We start from the raw sequence: 22,501 nt of genomic DNA, 5'->3' as shown, positions 1-22,501 counted from the left end.
AATCTGACCAGCTATCATTAGTGATGTCCATAACTGTGGTCAGTGTTATCGGTTTATCCACTTACATGTTGATTCATCTAAAGGAAATACTACAATATATTCTTTAAAAAAAAAAGAGTCTAAAGAGATCTAAATATATTATAATCTAAAGAGTCAAATACAGTGGTATTTAAGCGGTGCGTTATTTTATTGTCGATAGCAGTCTAGCAGGTGACAAATTCAAATAACAATATTATTTGATACGTATACAAACGTACAAAGTACAACATGTGAAATGCGTTATCCACAGTCTGCGTCATGAAGATAGAATCGATTAGAATAAAGAAAAAGGTTAAAAATAAAAAACTGGTGGGAAAGGGTATGGAAAAATATGAAAAAAAAAAAAGGCGATCGTTTGGAAATTTCCTCGTTTTTCAAACATGGATTAAAAAAGAAAAAAAATGAATAAAACATTTCAAAAACATAAAAGTAATCAGTTGATTTTTTTAAAGAAAGTTTTATATTGGCGCACAGAGGCAACAATCAGTCAGCAATGATTAGTCCATGTTTCAATCTCACGTTACGTTTGCTAATCCAAGTTGATCATTTTATAAGGCTAATTGATTATTAGAAAACCCTTTTGCAATTCTGTTAGCAAAGCTAAAAACTGTTGTACTGATTAAGAGAGCATTAAGGAGGTGTGGGTTTGTTTACAGGCTCAAAGAACTTTCTTTTCTTTTTTTTTTCATAGTATGAACCAGGCTTCGGTGTACAAATGGAAAACGGGGAAATTTCCAAATGATTCCAAACTTTTGAGCAGAAGTGTATATGAATGCAGATGTGTGCTGTTATATGTAGTCTAGTATATAATGTGCAAGAAATAATAGATAAATAGATGTAGTGTGTGTTGGGTGGATAAGTCACTTTCACTATCGCTATCTTCACCGCCGTTTGCTGTAGATATGTGGCAGGTCAGGGAGCTTTGCAGATGGTGCAGCTGATCATACTACCCTCTGGAGAGCTTGACAATGATGTCATGTAAACATGGTTGCTCACTCCTTCAGTAATAAATGCGAACTATCCGAATGTATTAATAGGTCGGTAATAAAGGAGGTATTAAATATGTTATACATCATTATGGATTCTGTAGCATTTATCTTCACATTTTGGTATTTGGGACTATGAGGTGACTCATTAGGTGAAAACTCCTGGCAAGGAATCTGGCTCTATCATCTTGCACATTAGTTATATGTATACAATTTATATACGTATACAATTTACAAACATGCAAACATATAATAAATACAAACATAGCTATGAGGCAGGCAGGACAAATTATCCTCGCTTTTTCTTTTTGTATTTTCACAGCGGACGTCTTAGTGCTGCTCAGTGTCTTAAGCACCCCTGGCTGAATAATATATCAGAGAAAGCAAAGGGGAGCAATATTATCCTAAAGTCGCAGGTTCTCCTCAGGAAATACATGGCCAGGCGGTTGTGGAAGGTAGAAAAAAATACGTTCATACATGTGAAATAATATGGAATACATCATAATCTTATGCTCTCTCTGTGTGTCTCCTCCCCAATCCCTGCCTCTCTCATTTTATACAGAAAAACTATATCGCTATAGCAGCAGCCAACAGGTTTAAGAAGATCGGCAGCTCGGGATCACTCACATCGCTGGGAATTTGACGTTCCTTTTCACTGACTTGCACCAATAACTTAACGTTATTTTATCATGCCCACTGTTCAGGAGATCGTTTTAATATTGAAAGTGAAAACTGAAGTAATGTTAGTTCTATAAATAGATTTTATTCCTGCCTCATGCACAGTGTTTCCAGGAAAGGCTCCAGAGACACCATGACCCTGATCAGGAAAAAGTGGTTACTAATGTTTGCAATGTTAGATATTTAGCTCAAGTTAAAAGGCAAACCGGGGGGGGCACGGTGGCTTAGTGGTTAGCACGTTCGCCTCACACCTCTAGGGTCGGGGTTCGATTCCCGCCTCCACCTTGTGTGTGTGGAGTTTGCATGTTCTCCCCGTGCCTCGGGGGTTTCCTCCGGGTACTCCGGTTTCCTCCCCCGGTCCAAAGACATGCATGGTAGGTTGATTGGCATCTCTGGAAAAATTGTCCCTAGTGTGTGATTGCGTGAGTGAATGAAAGTGTGTGTGTGCCCTGCGATGGGTTGGCACTCCGTCCAGGGTGTATCCTGCCTTGATGCCCGATGACGCCTGAGATAGGCACAGGCTCCCCGTGACCCGAGGTAGTTCGGCTAAGCGGTAGAAGATGAATGAATGATAAAAGGCAAACTGACATCACAGTTCCCAAGAACAATGAATATGAAGTAATACTTAACTAGTACTAAAAGGGGGAACAGTGTATTAGTGAGCATGTTTGCCTGCAGGTTTGGGGTATGATAACTGCCTTTGAACCTGTGTGTTTGGAGTTTGCATGTTCTCCCAGTGCTTTGTTGGTTTCCTTAACCAGCACAAAGACACGCGTTGTAGGTTGATCGGCATCTCTAAATTGTCTGTATTGTGTCTATTAATAAGCACAAGAGTAAATAAAAAGACAATAAACACCACATGGAAATCGCTTCATCAGACTACTAAAGAAAACACTTTGTATTGTAACACTGATGTATTGATACTGATTGATTCCCTACTATCACATGGCACTCAAGGCACCAGGCAGATAAACTGGATGGGGTGTCAACACATTGCATGGTACAATCACACACCAGGCCATTTTAGAGATGCCAATCAGCCTACAATGCATGTCTGAACCTCAGTACAAATCTGGAGCATACAGAGGAAACCTCCAAAGAACATGCAAACTTCCTGACGAAAGGGTTGAAGTGGGAATCGAACCACCAACTGCACAAGTGTAGGGCGACCGTGATAACCACTACCACCATGCCCTTCGTCACAAAAACCCTTATTTTTCAGCATTTACCGTTTTATATTGACTTTACCTGAGTTTTTCCTCTCAAAACTTACACACAGCTATGTTCCATGCACCATGACCCAACACTGGAAAAGGGACTTCCGATATGCTTTGTTTCCTTGTTTCATTTCTTCTGTGGAAATAGCTGTAATAAATAATGTCTGTTAGTGTTCTAAACATCATGATTATTTTTTCTAAAAGGTCAAAGTTTAGTTTCTATTATATGCTTTATATTTGCAATTCTCTCTCTCTCTCTCTCTCTCTCTCTCTCTCTCTCTCTCTCTCTCTCTCTCTCTGTCTCTCTCTCAGTATTCTATGTATATTGCTATAACATAAGTTTCCTCAGTGTCTTCATTTGTAATCTTGATTTGTATTGGAATAAAATTTGGATAGACCTTATAAGGTGCTTATGATGTTTCTGAACATACAATTTGATTCTTTCAGAAGGTGGATAAGATCTACAATTAACAATTTCTTCCATTTCTGTTTATCTTCTGTTTCTGGATATTATAAGAATCAGACACATGTAATGCCACAGTGAACACTATATTATTCAACTGGATCTATTGTCACAGTTGAGTAAAACTCAGCATAATTCCGGTAGCTTCTTCTTCTTCTTCTTCTTCTTCTTCTTCTTCTTCTTCTTCTTTCTTTTTCTTCTTCTTCTTCTTCTTCTTCTTCTTCTTCTTCTTCTTCTTCTTCTTCCTCCTGGTTGAAGTATTATAGACATGCCAGGCAACTTTTGTTGATCTATTTGTCTTTATGAACCAATTTCATCAAACAGATTTAAAGAATAAGTGTCAAGACACAATAACGAACAAGCCAAAGACGAAAGAACAAAAGACCTTCAAACATTAGGAAACAGGAACTGATACTTAAAAAGGAGAACACATGCAACTGGTGTTAAACTTTGGTGTTTAACACAGGAAGTGTGTAATAAAGAGTACATGGGAATAAATATGATTGTGAAAGGTACTTCATTCAAAGAATGGAAACATCCCTGAAATATAGCAAGGGTCTGTGTGGGGAGATTATCAGAAATCAGTCAGAGGGAGAAACCAGCAAATGTTTAACGATATCTAGAGTATGTAGGGCAAATAAGTGGTTCAGAAATATTTCTCAGTTAATGCAGTTATTGGCTAAAATCTTTAAATCTAAATTTAATTAGAATACAGCTGTAAGGTGATGATCATCTGTATAATTTCTGGGTGTCTCTGATACCAATATCTCTCATATTCAATTCAATTCAATTCAATTCAAGTTTATTTGTATAGCGCTTTTTACAATGGACATTGGACATTTTACAATGGTCTCAAAGCAGCTTTACAGAACATAAACACAGAACCGAAGATAAACATAAGGAGTAATATAAAGAATTAATATAATAAAAATTCAAAATATATATAGTTCACAGTGTGTATGTATGTATATGTATGTATATGTATTTATCCCCAATGAGCAAGTCAGAGGTGACTCAGGCAGCAGTGGCAAGGAAAAACTCCCTTAATTGGTAAGGAAGAAACCTTGAGAGGAACCAGACTCAAAGGGGAACCCATCCTCATATGGGTGACACTAGATGGTATGATTACAAATATACAGTCAGACAAGTGTTGTATTGGTGTAGGGATCATATATATACATTTGTCATGTATATATACAACTAGGGGGAAAATACATGAATTCTCTCTGGAGAGATGAAATGCTGATCAATAATCGTTATATGATATTCATAGTAGGGGCATGGTAGCTTAGTGATTAGCATGTTTGCCTTTGAGGGCTAGGTGATTCATATTCAGTACAGTACATCTCATGCTTAGGGGTTTCCTTTGGGTGCTCTGGTTTCCTCCTCCAGTCCAAAGACTTACATTGTAGGCTATTTGGTGTCTATAAATTTGGACATAGTATGTGCAATTGTGCTTTGTCCAGAGTGTCGCTAGCCGTGTGGTTAAAGACCTCTGGGATCTACTCCCGCAACCCTATGTAGGATAAGCGGTAAATAAAATAGATGGATGACTGATAATCATAGTACAAACTGAAATTCCTGCGCAAAAAGCAATAGGAATAGAACTGAAAAGGCAAAGCCTCCAGGTAACGCAGGATCTCTTCACAATTCCCTATTTCAGCTTATCCTACTTTTCTGAGTCTGAAAGCTCTTGCTCAAGGACACAACCTTAAAGTAGAATGTTCCAATCAATAGCTCAACCCCATTACCACTAAACCACCAATCAGACCCTTCCTACGCAAAAGCGCTTAAAAAGCCAGCACTTTGTGTCAATGATTTCTATCAGATATTCCACTGGGCAACACTCACTCACTCACTCATTTTCTACCGCTTATCCGAACTACCTCGGGTCATGGGGAGCCTGTGCCTATCTCAGGCGTCATCGGGCATCGAGGCAGGATACACCCTGGACGGAGTGCCAACCCATCACAGGGCACACACACACACACTCTCATTCACTCACACAATCACACACTACGGACAATTTTCCAGAGATGCCAATCAACCTACCATGCGGGGGAGGAAACCGGAGTACCCGGAGGAAACCCCCGAGGCACGGGGAGAACATGCAAACTCCACACACACAAGTCGGAGGCGGGAATCGAACCCCCAACCCTGGAGGTGTGAGGCGAACGTGCTAACCACTAAGCCACCGTGCCCCCGCCAGTAGAAAATGTCATATGAATTTTGTTGGGAATCTATATAAGACAAAACAGGGCTACCACTATTACACTTATCCATTATTATCTACATTATCATTACATTAATATCTATATTTACAGTTTTTCTCAGTCGCTTTGGAACGTTTCTCAGATCAGAAATGAAATTCTCAAAACTGCTTGTTCAACCTCCACATCATTTAGTCTTTTGTGCTCATGATATGAACATTTCTCGTTGCTTTGATCAAATTGCGAACGCTTTTGTGCATCATTTAATGGATTGTGTACAAGTGTCTTTATAAGTGTATTATACTGGTTTCACCTAAATGGTCTGAATCACCAAAACATTTAGGCATCAGTTCATTGCACAAGTCATTGAGTGCAAAATGGTTAAACCAGTTGTCAAAATTTGTCTTCTTCACAGTTCTATTAAACTTTTCTTGTAAATGTGTCTCGAATTGATGAATTGTGCAGATGAACCTTGAATGTCACTAATGAAGGGGCATGTACCAGTATGTACAGGTAAAACATCTATGGGCATACTTTATCTAATTTACATAAACTTCTTATAGTGACTTATATATAATACAGAATGTGTGACCTATGTACATTTGCTATAACTGTAGGAAAAAAACATGCAATATGTGTACATTTGATATAACTGTATCTTGTGAAATGAAATGAATGTGCATAACTAATTGTGTATCTTCTGGGTTGTCAAGTGAACCACCTTACAACTTTATATATGTGGATGAGGCTGGATTCAAACTGAGCAAAAGCAGAAGACGTGGTCGAAATGTCATCGGCCACAGAGCTACTGTTGATTTGCCAGGCCAGCAAGAAGGAAATATCACTATGTGTGCTGCTATGTCTAGCAGGGTGTGCTATCTCATATTCCCCTTATAGGCCCATACAGCACACAGCATCTCCTCACCTTCTTACAGACCCTCTATAGGGCTCTCATCCCTGATGATGAAAGGAGTCCATTTCGAGATGATTTACCAAAGTATGTGATACTTTGGGATAATGTGAGCTTCCATCACTCAAACACCATCAGGCAATGGTTTCTGACCCATAACAGGATGCTGATGCAAATTCTCCCAACCCAACTGAGGAGTTCTATTCAGCATGGAGGTGGAAGGTCTATGATTGCCAGCCACATACTCAGATGACCCTGCTGGCTTGCCATGGATGCAGCATGTGAGGACATCACAGCGGAAGCCTGCAGAGGCTGGATAAGACATTCCAGAAGATTTTTTCCACGCTGTATTGCAAGGGATGATATCTGTTGTAATGTGGATGAAAGTCTGTGGCCCGACAGACTGAGACGTCAAGGGGTAGAGACAGATTGCACTGTATAGTGCGGCATGCACAGTTCTGCCTAAGAAGTGTTTCCTGTGTTTAACTTTTGGAATTTTATTTTGTGTCTTTTTATTTTCTATCACAATGACATTATATTGTAATTTTTTTGTCAGTCCACTCGTAAAGAAAAATAAAAAAGTGTGAATCCTGTCGACTCTCTTACAATCAATATCCCACATACAGTATTGTGTAAATTTGTGCTGTTGAAATTCCTAGTTGCCACTTAGAAGAAATTCAGCCTCGTGCATTTTCAATACTTGTAATCCAAAACATAGTTTACATCAGGAAATACTAAAATAAAGCCTTGTCATATTGAAAAAATGACTAAACATTTTGACTATCTTGTTCGTAAACAATGATAAAAGGACTTGTTATTTTGATGGCAATGATATGTTCAATGACACAAATACTTACTTTTGAGAGAAGTACTAAGGATTTTGAGCAAATAACAGGCTTTTGCAAGAAATCCAATGTATTGTGCTGTTTGTACACATTGTTTTGAGAATGCACTTACTGATTTGCAAATCTTAAGGATGGTTCGAGAAATGCTCCAAAGCAACTGAGAAAAACTGTAATAGATGGAGAACGGCTATCCCACAAAAAGGCTACCCATACAGGCATCAGAACACTCCTAGAATAAATAATAATTTTTTTAATTATGCCGTTTTTCATTTCTCTGCTTGGGAAAAGCCATCAAGATTAAACAAATATCAGATATCTGCTTAGCATATCTAAAAATCGACTCCCTTTTTAATAAGCTCCGCTCTTCAGATGGGAAGGCTTTCCACTGATGTTGGAGCATGGCTGTTGTGATTCAGCTACAAGAGCATTAGTGAGATGTAGTAAGAGTGAGGAGGTCTGGGGTTCAGTCGGTCTTCCTGTTCATCCCAAAGGTGTTCATTGGGGTTGAATCAGAGTCAGGGCTCAATGAAGGACACTCACGTTCTTCCACTCCAACAAAACACACCATGTCTTTAAGGAGCTCTGTGCTTTGTACACAAGGACATTGTCTTGCTGGAACAGTGTTTGGGCCTTTGTAGTTCCAGTAAAGTGGAAACTTTTACCAAAGCTGCACTGTGATCAAGAAGCATTAACATAGACAAATAGACTGAGGGTTGTAATACATATTCACTGTCTGTCTCTGTTTTGTGATACTAAAGTCTTAAACCTGGCCTGAAATTATTAAGGCATGAATGTACATTCTATAAGATCGGCCCTTTTTTTTTTTTTACAAGATTGACATTTTTAGGAACACTATATATTTGTACAGTTAAGGTTTGCTTTCTTGATCCAAGATCAAGGTTTTAATACATGCAATTGTTTTTGTAAACGAGTGACCAATACTATCTTGTAATAATGATTTCATACTAATCCGATTTAGCAAGAAAGAAGACGTAGAGCAGTTCAGGGGAAATAGATCAGATTACCCAATTAGCTCACAGGAAGTTTCATTGGTCTCTATCTACATAATGGCTATATTAGTCTAATGTAGTTTGACAAACAGCATGGGTTTCAAAATTGTCTTCCTATTGTTGCATGGAAGCATATTGCTAAATAAGTCAGTAAGGTCAAATTTCATGTTTCTTGGAGTCCCAGGAAAAGTTACAGTTCAGTCCTCAATACAGACTTCACTAGTATACTCCCTCCACCATGCTCCATGACTGGGATGAGGTTTAGGTGTTGGCACGCGGTGCCTTGTACTTACTAAACATAACACTGAGTCATCTTTATGAAGTGTGAAGCAGGTATGTAAACCATGAGATGGCAGCAGTGTGTTTTTTTTTTTATAAGCCAGAGCCATTTCAGTTTCAGTTGGTATGGTATTTTTTGTCACCAGTTTGAGAGTTGTATAGGTCGTGTTATTTCCTTGAGCACAAATGATCACAGTGGACTGGTGGGGACATAAAATTTGGACAAACCCTAATCCATTCTTTCTTTCTTTCTCTCTCTTTTCTCCTATTTTTCTTCCCCACCCAAAACAGGTTATTGTTCCCCAGCTTTAACCTAGTGGTTAAGGTGTCGGGCTACCGATCGGAAGGTCGTGAGTTCGATCCCAGGTCCACCAAGGCTGCCACTGTTGGGCCCCTGAGCAAGGCCCTTAACCCTCAACTGCATAGCTGTATAAAAATGAGATAAAATGTAAGTCACTCTGGATAAGGACGTCTGCTAAGATGCTGGAAATACTTGTGGGCATGTGGTAGCCTAGTGGTTAAGGTCTTGGACTACCTCTCTCCTTTAGTTTCTTTCTTTCTTTCTTTCTTTCCCTCCCTTTTCTCCTATTTTTTTTTCTCTTTTTCCCTTCTTCCCCACCCAAAACAGGCTGTTGTTCCCCAGCTTTAACCTAGTGGTTAAGGTGTCGGGCTACCGATCGGAAGGTCGTGAGTTCGATCCCATGTCCACCAAGGCTGCCACTGTTTGGCCCCTGAGAAAGGCCCTTAACCCTCAATTGCTCAGTTGTATAAAAATGAGATAATGTAAGTCTCTAGAGATAAAGGTATCAGCTAAAATAATGTGAATGTTAATGTAACAGTCTTTCAGAAGGGTTCAGAACAGAGTTATATTGTATATCATAAATTTTGTGTGTGTGTAAATAACTTAACACTCCCCCTGAAACTAAGTTTAATGCATTTTTCTGACTGCCTTGTAACAGTGAAGTGGAGGTTAATGACTAAGCAAACAGTAAATGACGACATGAGCATGACTGTATAGCGGATGAGGGTGGAGTGAGTGACCATTGCCATTTTAAAGAAGCACGACAACGCAGAAGGTTCTTTATCCTTGTTTACCGCTTTATTAAAGCTTTTAGGTGAGTGTTTACATTCGTGTTTTAACCTGGATACACATCGAATCTTTTAACGGAGATTTACTTTCTTTTCGGGAATAATTCGTGCTGCTGGGAAGTTGTTCGTGGGTGGTCGTTTTCCATGATGAAATAACATTTGTTTTTGTTTTTGTTTTTGTTTTTGTTTTGGGTGTGAAATCGAGTTATAAGAATCGAATCTGTCGTTGTGAATACAGCGTTATGTTTGTGTCGTATTTGAGAATCGTGTGTACTTTAAAAAAAAAAAAAAAAAAAAAGAAAAATCTCTATATATTTATTCTTATTAATAATACGTTCACTATTTTTCCGGAAAAAAAAAAATATATATATATATATATATATAAATGATGTTCGTTTTGTATGATAAACGTTGTACGAGTTAAAGATGAAACTTTCACTCGGAAGTTTTAGTTATAGAGTAAAAAACGTTTTTTTTTACACGAAGGTCTGCAAAACACAGATTATTTTAAAATGGTGGAATAAGACCTCCCTTTTAACCCTTAACATCATCATAAACAGTAAAAGGAATTGTATACAAACGCGGTCCGAATATAACGAATCTAAATGTTTGAAATATTTTACGGATTTTCTTTATCATAACGTTATTATTCCGTATGTGAGTTGACGTTAGAACAAACGCCCATCTGTTCATGTTCAGGGAAAGAGTTAAATACACGTGTTCACGGGAATCGAATCCTGTTTTTCATCGATTAGACTTAAATTCATGCGAAAGACACACCAGGTTATGAAGTCTTAAAAGCAGACAACCGGTATTATGGTCTGTTTATGATTTACAGTTTGTACTAAACGTGTTATTAATTTACTTCAAGATGAACCGATTCAGTCGAACCGATTCATACGAACCGTTTCAGGTGAACCGATTCAGTCTTCACTAAAACAACTCTGTTATATAGAATTCAAAAAAACATTTTTACTTGAATTACCTCATCACCATCAGGTACTCAGGTATACTGTAGGTGTGTTGGTATGTGTTTAAAGTGGATAGACACCTAAATGTCCTTCTTCCCACTTTCAGGACCTGTTTTTTGTTGTATTTATTTCTAGAACAGAGGTCTATGTATTAGTCATACTGAAAAGGTCAGTATTGGTTAAGGGACTATTAGGATTACTCATGAGGGCCGAGCGATGCTCATTAAACAGGACTGGGTGTAATGTAGTGGAGTTTGCATAATTCCAAAGTGGCTTACAGTTGAAGCAAAATCCAATCCAAACAGTTCAGGATTAAAGGTCTTGCTCAAATCCTCAGCAGTGGCTCTCTGGCATCTTTGCGATTTGAGCTTGTTATCGATACAGATCCTGAACTGCAGAACAGCGAGCCACTGCGCCATCTTTAATGAGGTTGGTTAGGACATTTGTAGGTACACAGTATTCAGCATTGAGATCCACCACACCGGTAATGCAACGAAATCCAGATATCACGCAGTTACCATGAAGACAGATTTGTAGTTTATATATATCTTGTCTTTTTTTTTTCCTTTTTTCAGAATCCAAATTTAAAGCATCATGGAGGGAGGAATGAAGTGTGTGAAGTTCCTGGTATTTTTCTTCAACTTTATCTTCTGGGTAAGTCTTTGGTCTTTTTTTAATTTTATTGTGGAACTAGGGGACCAGGATGTATTGTCTGATTCACACATTTGTGGTTTCACAGTAATACTATTGTGACATACTTATAAATACTTGATAACATCTTCATACACTTTTTTTGGAGTGGAATTGCTGTGAAAATGTTGACACAGTCAGGTCCGTGTAATTCTGACACCACCCATGTGGTTATCCAGAGGGATGGATTATTGAACCTCCGGTGATAACTTTAACCCTCATGACTGAAATAATACACTAGATAGTCATCACTAATTCCTGTATAAATACTCCAAAAACACTAACATTTCCATTTCATTTTAATTTAGCAGTGGAATAAGAACATTTTTGTCTTCCTGAAATGTGAAATGATTTACCAAGAGTCCACTTCTCTGTCTAATCTGTGTTGAAAGAGCTAGATTCTTGCAAGTCAGACATCACTTGATGTTTAGAATTGAGGGCTTTTTTTTTTTTTTCACAAATTATGATTATTACCACTATTACATTGCTCAAGCAGGGAAGCTGCATTGGATTTAGGAATGTCATTGATTACCTTCAGTTTGTGTCTTTTTGGACACTAAAAAGAACTCGTTCAGATTGTTCCAACTTTAGAGGAAGTACGTCTTAAATGACGGGTTAAACAATGCATCACAACTTCCCAACAACAGCATGTGATGCAATTAGTTTTATTTTTTTTTTTTCTATAGCACCCTTTACTATGGATGTAAGAGCTAAAGTAAAGCTTTATAGAATTATACAACTTTAGAATAGAAATGACAAAGTTTAAAATGAACTTTATATTTATTCCTAATAATATGTTCCTAAGCATGAGGCAAACAGACTCAAGAGGGAGCCTCAGAACCTCATCCTCATTTGAGTGTGATTACAACTAATATCCGTACTGTTTATAATCTAGTGGGGTTGTGTACCCAGGAGCTTTTGAGCAGCTTATAAATCAGTGTAATTTCTTAGTTCATTATAGATTTAACACTAATTCCTTCTTGCCGAAGCCATCAGATGTTCAGATGATGAAGTGCAAAACCGACTGCCGCTACAGAAGTTCAGAAGTGCGATGTTTTGTTTGTAATGCCCTGATCAGGGGCGAAACTGACCCTCAGTATCACGGACAGAGTAAAAATCGATTTTATCATTTCTAAATTTCTAATGATTGTGGCATGTTGGACAGCAGAAAGAAAATTCATGTTCAATATGTCACCGATACGTCATCCTTTATGCACAGTAAGTTGTCAGTCTAAAATGAGTTTACTAGGTTATGTATAGATGTAGCTTTGCTCGTTGGCCTGGAAATGAGCTAGTTAGTCCATAGTGTAATCTGTCTTCCTGAACACTCCTGATTTAATTCACTTAATTAAATCAGCGAGGGAATTAATCTAAATCCTATAAACAAACACAGATAGCCTACTATTGCAGTGTTTACTGGTTTCATGCCAATGGTTTAACGTCAACTCACTGAGATTTCAGTGAAACTTTCATCTTCTCTCCAATCACTGTGACCGTTTCTCCACCAATTTATTCCCTGATGTCAGATCAGTATGCCAAGAGGCTTTATATAAATATATATCTAGTACAGGGGTCACCAACCTTTTTAAGACTGAGGGCTACTTCAAGGGAACTGAGTAGTATAAAGGGCTACCGGTTTGATACAAACTTCCTCAAGAGCAAAATTGCACAGATCACTTTTTAATAATAATGATAATAATAATAATCATAATAATAATTCAAATATAAAGAATTAATATTTATATTAATATCAAATAATAATTTGAAAATCTACGTTAATGCAAGCGTTTTTTATTCAAAAACTACAGCAAGAATTTTTTTTTAGGCGTAGCTATATTTTGACCAGTGCTATTTTAGAACGTGCCTCGCGGGCACCTTAAGTGCTCCTTGCGGGCAACCAGGTGCCCGCGGGCACCGCGTTGGTGACCCCTGATCTAGTACATAAAGACATGTTTTAAGATTTGTTCACAGAAGGATTAGTAATACTTGGATTACTATAATGGTCATTTGTGTGGGAGTAAGTCAGCTGACAAAGACGTAAAGGAACAAATGCGTCAGCCACCCAACACGCATAAACCGAGGCATGAACTTTCTATGGTTTTTGTGGTCTTAATTTCCTGTCTGACTTACGTTTCCAAGGGAGCCGTCATAGTTTTAAACGTGACCTCAGGTTTTTTATTTTGACTATGAAACCTATCCATCCTGTTCTTCTGTATGCCATACATATTAATAACTTTTATTTCTGTTCACGGGTCTGTACAGATCGCACTAGTCGTACTAGATCCGTTGTTTTAAAACATACTACTGTATGTTACGAGGGGAAAGCTACCGACTTCCCTCCCGTTTCCCCTGGAGCACTCTTGATGGTGAATGTGATGTAACCTTGTGACTAAGTTTCCTGAGGTGTTCTGACTGCATCATGTGAAGGTGTCATGTGAGGCTCAACATTCTTCCGCCATCAGTAATCGGCAGCGCTTTGTGTGGCTAGAAAAAAAGAAAAGAAAAAAAAAAAATCCTGGAAAAATGGAAAACCCTCAGCTATGGAAGCTAATTAGACAAAATGGAGTAAGCTGAATTCCAGGAGTTCTGCCTCTGTGTGTCAGCTGCTGTCAGAAATTCACCACTTAAATATTTACACTGGTGTTGCCCTCTGTGCCCATATATAAGGATGCAAACATAGAGCGTGAAGATCGGTGGCAATAACCTGAGTTTGTTTTTCCGTTTGTGTTCACGTGTCTCAGTTAATGTGGAATTAAAGATAACGTGGATTTTCAGAAGGAAAATAAGGAAGGTGTTTTTGGGCTATTAGATAAAATTTCCACTGGGAATTGACTATAATTGACTATTGGAATACAGGAATATACTGGAATTCATTAAAAAATTTTTTTTTTTAAAGTAAACCTACGATTTAGGCCACTTTGTAGTTAAGGCACTGAGTATAGATCCACCATGTATAGATTAGATTAGATTCAACTTTATTGTCATTACACAAGGCAAAGAAATGCAGTTTAGGTCTAACCAGAGTGTAATAGTAGCAAGTGCAGGATATACAGTTTGTACAAGATTTAAATAAGTTAAGTAAGTGGTAATATGGAGTAATTTACATATGTGTATGTACTATGAACAAATATACAGATCTACATAAGGATATGTGCTGTAACAAAATATATGGTTAATACTATAAACAGTAATTTACTGATATGTATGTTCTATGAATATAATATACAAATGAATATATATATAAATATTCTGTGAATATCATATACAGATGAATATACTGTTTATGTGCTATGAACATAATATACAGATGTCTATTACTATAAACTAAAATTTAATACTAAGAGGGTGTGTGCTATAAACAAAATATATTGTTATTACGATAAACCGAAATATACAGGAGGATATGTACTATGATCATAATATAATATAATATAATATATTGCTGTTATTATGAACAGAAATCAGGTGTGTATATACAACGGTAAGGCGACGGTGAGCAGCAATGCAAAAAAGGAGAGCAAGTGTGCAAATGAGCGTGATTTCATGTAACGGTCCATTAGTGCAATAACGAATTGTGGGGTGTGATTGAGCAAACGTACAAGTGATGAGAAGTTTTAGTTTAGACAGGTCATTGCGCAATAGCATAGTGTGAGGTGTGTGTGTGTGTGTGTGTGTGTGTGTGTGTGTGTTTGGGGGGGGGGGGGGTTTGGCAGTACAATGAGTAGGTATTTGAGTTTTGCATCAGAAGAGTTTTGTGAGTCACTCTCACATGGTAGTGTGTGGATTTTTTTCTTCTTCTGTGGTTTTTTTTTTTTAGTTTTGTTTTGTTTTTGCTGCTGTATATCACTATCATATATATCGCAAACCCGTCAGTATCACATGAGTGAAAACAGGAAGGAACTTGTTTCGCAGTCATTCATGAGGAAGTTAAAAAATAAAAAATAAAAAAAGAGATTTAAACGTAACTATAAATTAATAATAATAATAATAATTAAAAAAAAGGATGTTGTAAGGTTGTTGTGGTGTAATACGTTAGATTTAATTAAATATAAAAAGATATGTAAGAAAACCTTAAAAAAGATGTAATGAATAATACTAATAATTATATTTCTAAATATTTTATTTATTTATTTATTTTTATATTTGTTTTAAGTTTTAGGTGGAAAGTAAATTATTTTTCCTAACATTTAATAATGTGGGCATGTGGTAGCCTAGTGGTTAAGGTGTCACAAGCTGTCACTGCTGGGCCCCTGAGCAAGGCCCTTAACCCTCAATTGCTCAGCTGTTTAAAAAGGAGATAACGTAAGTCGCTCTGGATAAAGGCGTCTGACAAATTCTGTAAACGGAAATGTAATAAAACAATAAATCTTCAGACATTATTTTACAAAACTCCACTGTTTTAAAAGCAGTCAGTTATAACATTAAAACCATTGACAGGTGAAGTGATCGTTGATCATTATTAACATTAATCATTGTTGATTCGAATCTCGTTACAGCGCCACCTGTCAGGGGTTTGTATACAATAATGAAGCAGGGAAACTGTCAGTTTTCAGAGATGATGTGTATGAAGCAGGAAAAATGGACTAGCGTGAGGATCTGAGTGACTTTGTCTGAGTGACAAAGACCATATTGTGATGACTGGATCAGATCATCTCCAAAACAGCAGGTCTTGTAGGAGTCCGCATGTCCCAGTATGCAAGGGTTAGTGCCTACTAAAACTGGTCAGAGTTAGAAAACCCCTGGTCATGGGAGCCCAAGGCTTAATCATGTGTGAGGTGAAGGCTAGACTGTCTGGTCCCGTCCCACAGAAGACCTACAAATCTCAGAAGAAGTGAATGCTGACTCAGAGTCAGAGTGACCATGCTGACTCCTGTACAATAAGCAGGTCAACATCAGAACTGGACGATGGAGCAGTAGAAGAAGGGGGTCTGGTCTGATCAACACGTTTTCTTTTACATCGTGTGGTGTGTGTGTGTCACATACCTGGAGAAGAGACGGCACCAGCATGCACTATGGGAAGAATGCGGAAAAGCGCTCCCTGCCACTTCAAGGTGTTAACTTGACCTCTAAATTTCCTAGACCTCAATTTGTCCCAAGTGTCTGTGGGATGTGCTGGACAAATCAAATAAAGTAAGTTGTGAGAGTCCAAACCTCATAACTTACAGGACATAAAGGATCCGTGGTGCCATATACCACAACACACCGCTGAAGGTCTGGTTGAGTCCATGCCTCGACATGTCAGAGCTGTTCTGGCAGCACAGTGTGGACAATTATTAGGCAGATGGTTCGAATGTTATGGCTGATTGTGTATATCATGTAGTTTTATCTGGTAAACTGTGTCTAGTTCATTTACTACATGTGTGTATTTAGCATTTACAGCCTTCTCGGCAGTATTGTAAATGTGTGCCAAGGTGTGTCCTGTAGAGCTTTCCTGATTACCTCCTGTGTATTTACCTACAGTCTGACATGGTTATGATGCCCTTCTCAAACACAACTCCTTTAGCAAATACAGGCATGAGGAAAGTTAGAGCAAAAACTCTCAGCAGCGCAGCATGAGACTTGAAGTCTCCTTCATGCTTCAGGTAGAGCTTGTGAAGTGTGTGATGTGCTTTGGGCCATACCCAAAAATCATGCATGCATACACACATTTCACACATGATCATATGACTGAGTAAATGTGGGTTCGAACGAGTGTCCATTTGTAACGTTTTCTCAATTCAAACAGAGAAAGCGAGGGTGTTCTGGGGACCGTAGTCCATGGCGGCCATGTTTGTAGGTCACGGTGCGTGGTGTTACTTGTTCACCACCACTACTTGTTCATAAATATCCTCCCTGTGTTTGTCTTTTTTTCTGTATCTACTTTATTATGAGGATAAAATACAATTTATAGAAAACCAGCACGGTTTTATTTAACTCGTAACGTTCGAAAGTATCGGAACATATCCTGATTCTAATGTTTTTCCTATAGACTGAAGACACACAGGTTTGAGATCTAAACACGAATATAAGACCACAAATCAGAATTTTTCAAACTTTTGTTTGAACCTAACATTTTTCAAGCGGTCAGAAATATCGGAACACGACGTAAGACTGACGTGAGACCGTACGTTGAGGCTTCGCGTGTAGGAAATGGAAATTCTCCTACGATCAAGCTAAAGACCGAATTTTCTAATATGTTTCTCTGCTATTTTCTGTCTAGTTGTGTGGCCTGGCTCTGATCATAGTGGGCGTTTTGGCACAGACGGCAATCACCAACTTTAGCATGATTAAGCAGGTGGCCAGCAACGCATCCCCCATCGTGATCATCGTGGTAGGAGTCGTGATCTTCTTCATCGCGTTCTTCGGCTGCTGTGGAGCGTGGAAAGAGAACTACTGCATGGTCACTACGGTAAGGCAGGGCGAGTGATGGAAAATAAATTGTTGTTATTTATCTAAATTTGCGATCACAGGAAAAACATATTTGGGTAGAAATGCTTTATTTGAATTTTTTTTTCCATCTAACAAAAAAATATGACAATTTAATGTCTTTTTGGCTACACGATGTTTTTAGTGCTCTGGACTCAACGGTGTCGAAGAATTCAGTACATCATTTTTAGCTATTGTTTCATGATAAATGTAGATTTTGTCAGATTTTTTTTGGACTTATCTCTTTGAATTAGCACAAGCGTTTATGAAAACACCAACAGGAAAAAGTCTAGTGCTTATTTTTCCAGTGAAGTCTTAAGTATCCCAAAGTAACTGGTTCAACCGGATATTTGTTTAGATTTCTTGCTTCCTTGCACACATTGATGATAATACAGTAAACTCTGTACAAGACGTAACCACACAGCCGTATTTAAAAATGATTCTCTCTTCCTTCTAGTTATTTATTTATTTACTTTTAAACTAAAAAAAAAAACCCTGTTATTTCTGCTTCTTCTTCTTATCTCCTCAGTTTGTCGTCTTGCTCTCTCTCATCATCATCGTTGAAATCGGAATAGCCATCGCCGCATACGTCTTGAGAAACCAGGTGTGTTTTTACACAATACAGGACTTGGGATTTGTAAACGTTTCATAAAAACAAGAAGAAAAAAAAATGTATTGACTCTTTCTTTTCATCCAGCTGACCAGTCTGGTGGACACTGGCCTGAAGGAAGCGATCAAAAACTACACAAATCCACATATTAAGACAGAAGTGGATGACCTGCAGAAATGGGTTTGTCTAGCACATGGACATTGTTAACACACATCGGCCGTGAGCTACGATCGGCATCCGGAATTTGCGGAATACACTTGTTATAAATTGTTGTGTATACCTTGTTAAGTTATATAGCAGATGTATCATCAAGGCAAATCACAATGCACTGGTTCAAATATGTAGATGTTTCTTTGGTTTTATAGCTTTGGCTAAATTAAAGATGGGGTCTCCGTCGTTTGAATAATCATAATCATGATTATTTGAAATCACCAAAACAAACACGCCCCTAACCCAAATGGGTCCCACCCCTGTATTGATAGCTCCGCCCACACATACATACGTAACCCAGGCAACTAATGGAAAGAAATGTGTCTTTATCATAGCTGAAGGGAAGAACAATAATAGATAAACAAACAAGCAAAAATGACACACAAGCATAATCATGTAAAGGACAAAGGCATATATTAGTTCTGTGTAACAAAACAAAACCAACGTTACTCACCTATCGAGAAGGAAAAAAGCGCCTCGGCGTCTTAAGTAAAGTTGGTCACATATTCACAGATTGGAGTTTCCCGAGTCAATAACTCCTGAGCTAAACACTGTTACTACACAAAACACGGTTGTAGCTGCGTCTCTACATTACTACGATAGAAAAGAGGTGTTATTTGTGTAGTAACAGCGTTTAGCTCAGGAGTTATTGACTCAGGAAACTCCAATCTGTGAATATGTGACCAACTTCCTGCTCCTTCAGTTCTCTCCAGCGCTGGAAAGCTGATCCTATATTAACACGTCCTACTTCTTACCTTATCGTAAGCCTTTCTTCGCTTTCTTTCTTTGTTTTTATCCTCCATGTCAATGTTAAAACCGCTTTCTGCTAATGTCACACATGCGCACTGAACACTCTCTCCGCCCGTATTGACAAGGCCCGCCCCTTTCTGCTCATTGGCTACACTTTAGTTTTGTTTTTGTTTTGTTTGTCGGCCCGACTCAGTTTTCTGAAGCATTTCTCAAACAACGGAGACCCCACCTTTAAGCTATAGCTTCTATAACAACGTGCAGGGACGTTGCCACATAAACGGATTTAAAAATGGACGTCATTTTTTTTTCTTTTTGTGAGGTGACGTTTATTTAACATGGTGAATGTAGTGCTAATAGGAGTTGATAACAAGAGCGAACTTGCCCGTGGACTGAGTAAAGCTCCATGCTGAAGACACATGATCCAAGCGCCACAGATGCAGGAACATCGGCTTTCATAACCTCTTAATGTGGTTTCTAAAAATAGAAGATATAATAAAATAAATAAACTGTGTGTTATATGAGTCTGATGGTGTCAGACAGTATGTGCATGTGGGTGTTAGTGCATCACGTTACATGTGAGTCTAGATTGATTGCATCACCATAGCAACGCAATTTGAGATATCAAATACTCGGAGTTGATGGAAGGGAATTAAAACATACACTTTCCTACCAAAGATAATCCATGTAGGTGAATATTAGATGCCCAGCTCTGAGTTTTGGAGCATGTTTAACAATCCAGAAAAGTTTTTATAACTCGGTGCTTGGACTTTATCTATAAACAGTTAAAAAGCTTGATGTGTCACTTTAGTTCTTTAATACAATTGTAAAAATAAAAAAAGGTTGTGATTGTAAGAGAAACAAAACAATTCAGGACATGCAGTTATTGGAAAAGAACCAACATCCCAGTAAATCTGCTTCGAACCCCTTCTTGATTATTTTGCCCTTAACGCCTAGGTGTGTTTATTCTTGAGATCATTTCTGTCATTTAAACAACATTTTGTCTTGGTGTCTACACGTGTAGCTGAAATGCTGTGGAGCAGTGAACTCTACCGACTGGTTGAACTACAACCCTAACAAAAACTCCGTCCCCGACTCGTGCTGCAAGAACGTCACCGATAACTGTGGAATTGGAGCCATGAATAACGCCACCATCATCAACACCGAGGTAAGCGCAGAAGAAGAAGCCCTGCGTTCCCGAGAGGCATTTCAGACCGAAACGAAAACCTCTCAAAAAGATGCTTCTCTGTTTCAACCAACAATTTCCACTTTTTCACACCTGAACATGTAATAATGAGGATTCTGGCTTGTTGCGCTGCAGGGTTGTGGGGAAGGTCTGGAGAATTTCTTCAAGAAGAACATTCTCTGGGTTGGAGTCGCAGCTCTCGTCATTGCTTTCATCGAGGTAAGACGTCGATGTTTTTTTTCTTATTTACTTCCATTTTTTTCTGACAAACAAACATCACCTCTCCTCATCACCTTCACCTCTCCTCATCTCTCTCCTCATTGTACTTCAGATCTTGGGTGTTGTGTTCGCCTGTGCGCTGATGAGGGGGATACGAAAAGGCTACGAGGTGATGTGATCCCTCTGTCGTAGAACTTCGACGGAATCACTTTTTACACTCCGGTTAAACACTTCGTCTTCTTGCGGAACCTATCCAGAAAAAAAAAACAACCTCTCACACCTATATGCCGATAGCGAGGATCGTAATCTTCTCTTTTTAATTGTAGATGAGGAAAAGATGGATTCCTGCCTGTTCTCGTATTATTAAGCCTCATATATCTGTAATTTAGTCACAGACATCTTCACAGACTTCTTCTTTTAGACGGATATTGTACTTTTATATTCTTACGAATCTCGTGTATTTTACGATCCATATTTTAAACATGAAACTCTTTCCAGACTTTGAAACAACCAACAAATAAACATTAAAGATTTCCACCCAAACTTCGGTGTCAGGTTTTGGCTTCGATTTACAGACGTTTTCACACGGATATGTTTTCATACAGATGATTGCTGATGATTTGGAAACAGTTTCACTGTAATTTCATACCATTTTAAGAATTTTAACCTGTTTCTAGAGATCTGTATTTTTGGAAGCCGAATAAAACCAGAATTTGCTCAGACAAATTATGCTTTTCTCTGGTACATTCACACCTCCCCGGTTAGATTCTCTGTAGTTCTTGCATAACAGGATAAACACCTGAATCAGGTAAATAATAAAACACTTTGAGGAAAGACGTCGGGTGCAAAATAACCAACACTGACGTGTAATGTAGCCTGACACGAAGCAGACTTACTGATACCACCTCAGGGTTGATAACAATGTGTCCTCACTCACTCTCACTCATCTTCTACCGCTTATCCGAACTACTTCGGGTCACGGGGAGCCTGTGCCTATCTCAGGCGTCATCGGGCATCAAGGCAGGATACACCCTGGACGGAGTGCCAACCCATCACAGGGCACACACACACTCTCATTCACTCACACAATCACACACTACGGACAATTTTCCAGAGATGCCAATCAACCTACCATGCATGTCTTTGGACCGGGGGAGGAAACCGGAGTACCCGGAGGAAACCCCCGAGGCACGGGGAGAACATGCAAACTCCACACACACAAGGTGGAGGCGGGAATCGAACCCCGACCCTGGAGGTGTGAGGCGAACGTGCTAACCACTAAGACACCGTGCCCCACACAATGTGTCCTGTACTATTTTATTTTTCTCATATCACAGCAATTTGCCAATTTTTTTTAAAAACTAATTATAGAATGTTTCATACTTTTGTATTTTTACCAGTTTATAGTTATAGTATTTAATGTCTGCGTTTGTAAGATTCCTGAAAAAAAGTTCATACCTCAAAGTTAATTTAAATTACCTCTGATTTTAAGAACTGACACTTCAGACTATCAGTAATTAAATGTCTCCTTACAGATGATTTTTATTTAGTTAAATCACTTGGATTAAGTGGGACATCCATAATACAAGATCCTGTAAATGATTTATTTTACACACACACACACACACACACACACACACACACAAATAATACACCGCTTTCCGATCTGCATATTTACATTCTATCTTTATTGTAAATTCATCTATTTTTATGATGTTGGCTTTGTAGAAGCCAACA

The 22,501-nt window shown here is 38.3% G+C and overlaps 2 protein-coding genes across 5 annotated transcripts in view; both read left to right on the top strand.

Annotated features, from left to right (window-relative positions):
• Positions 1-3,305, top strand: part of mylk2 (myosin light chain kinase 2) — a 12,257-nt gene extending 8,952 nt beyond the window's left edge. For all 4 annotated transcript variants that reach the window (XM_060894081.1, XM_060894080.1, XM_060894078.1 and 1 more), the window contains exons 15-16: positions 1,348-1,480; positions 1,588-3,305. In XM_060894081.1, coding sequence (XP_060750064.1) covers positions 1,348-1,480; positions 1,588-1,668 — 214 coding nt within the window. In that variant the 3' untranslated portion in view covers positions 1,669-3,305. The remainder of the gene's footprint in view (positions 1-1,347; positions 1,481-1,587) is intronic.
• Positions 3,306-9,603: 6,298 nt separating this feature from the next.
• Positions 9,604-21,490, top strand: cd63 (CD63 molecule). The gene is made up of 8 exons (XM_060893889.1): positions 9,604-9,752; positions 11,273-11,351; positions 17,587-17,775; positions 18,322-18,396; positions 18,490-18,582; positions 20,384-20,527; positions 20,681-20,764; positions 20,877-21,490. Exons 2-8 carry the CDS (start codon positions 11,292-11,294, stop codon positions 20,940-20,942), a joined length of 711 nt encoding a protein of 236 aa, XP_060749872.1. The 5' UTR covers positions 9,604-9,752; positions 11,273-11,291; the 3' UTR covers positions 20,943-21,490.
• Positions 21,491-22,501: the final 1,011 nt, after the last annotated feature.

Source organism: Tachysurus vachellii, chromosome 19, assembly GCF_030014155.1.
Source record: "Tachysurus vachellii isolate PV-2020 chromosome 19, HZAU_Pvac_v1, whole genome shotgun sequence".
Lineage (NCBI taxonomy): Eukaryota > Metazoa > Chordata > Actinopteri > Siluriformes > Bagridae > Tachysurus > Tachysurus vachellii.
Note: the sequence above shows the minus strand (reverse complement) of the source record. Positions and strands in the feature narration are given on the sequence as shown.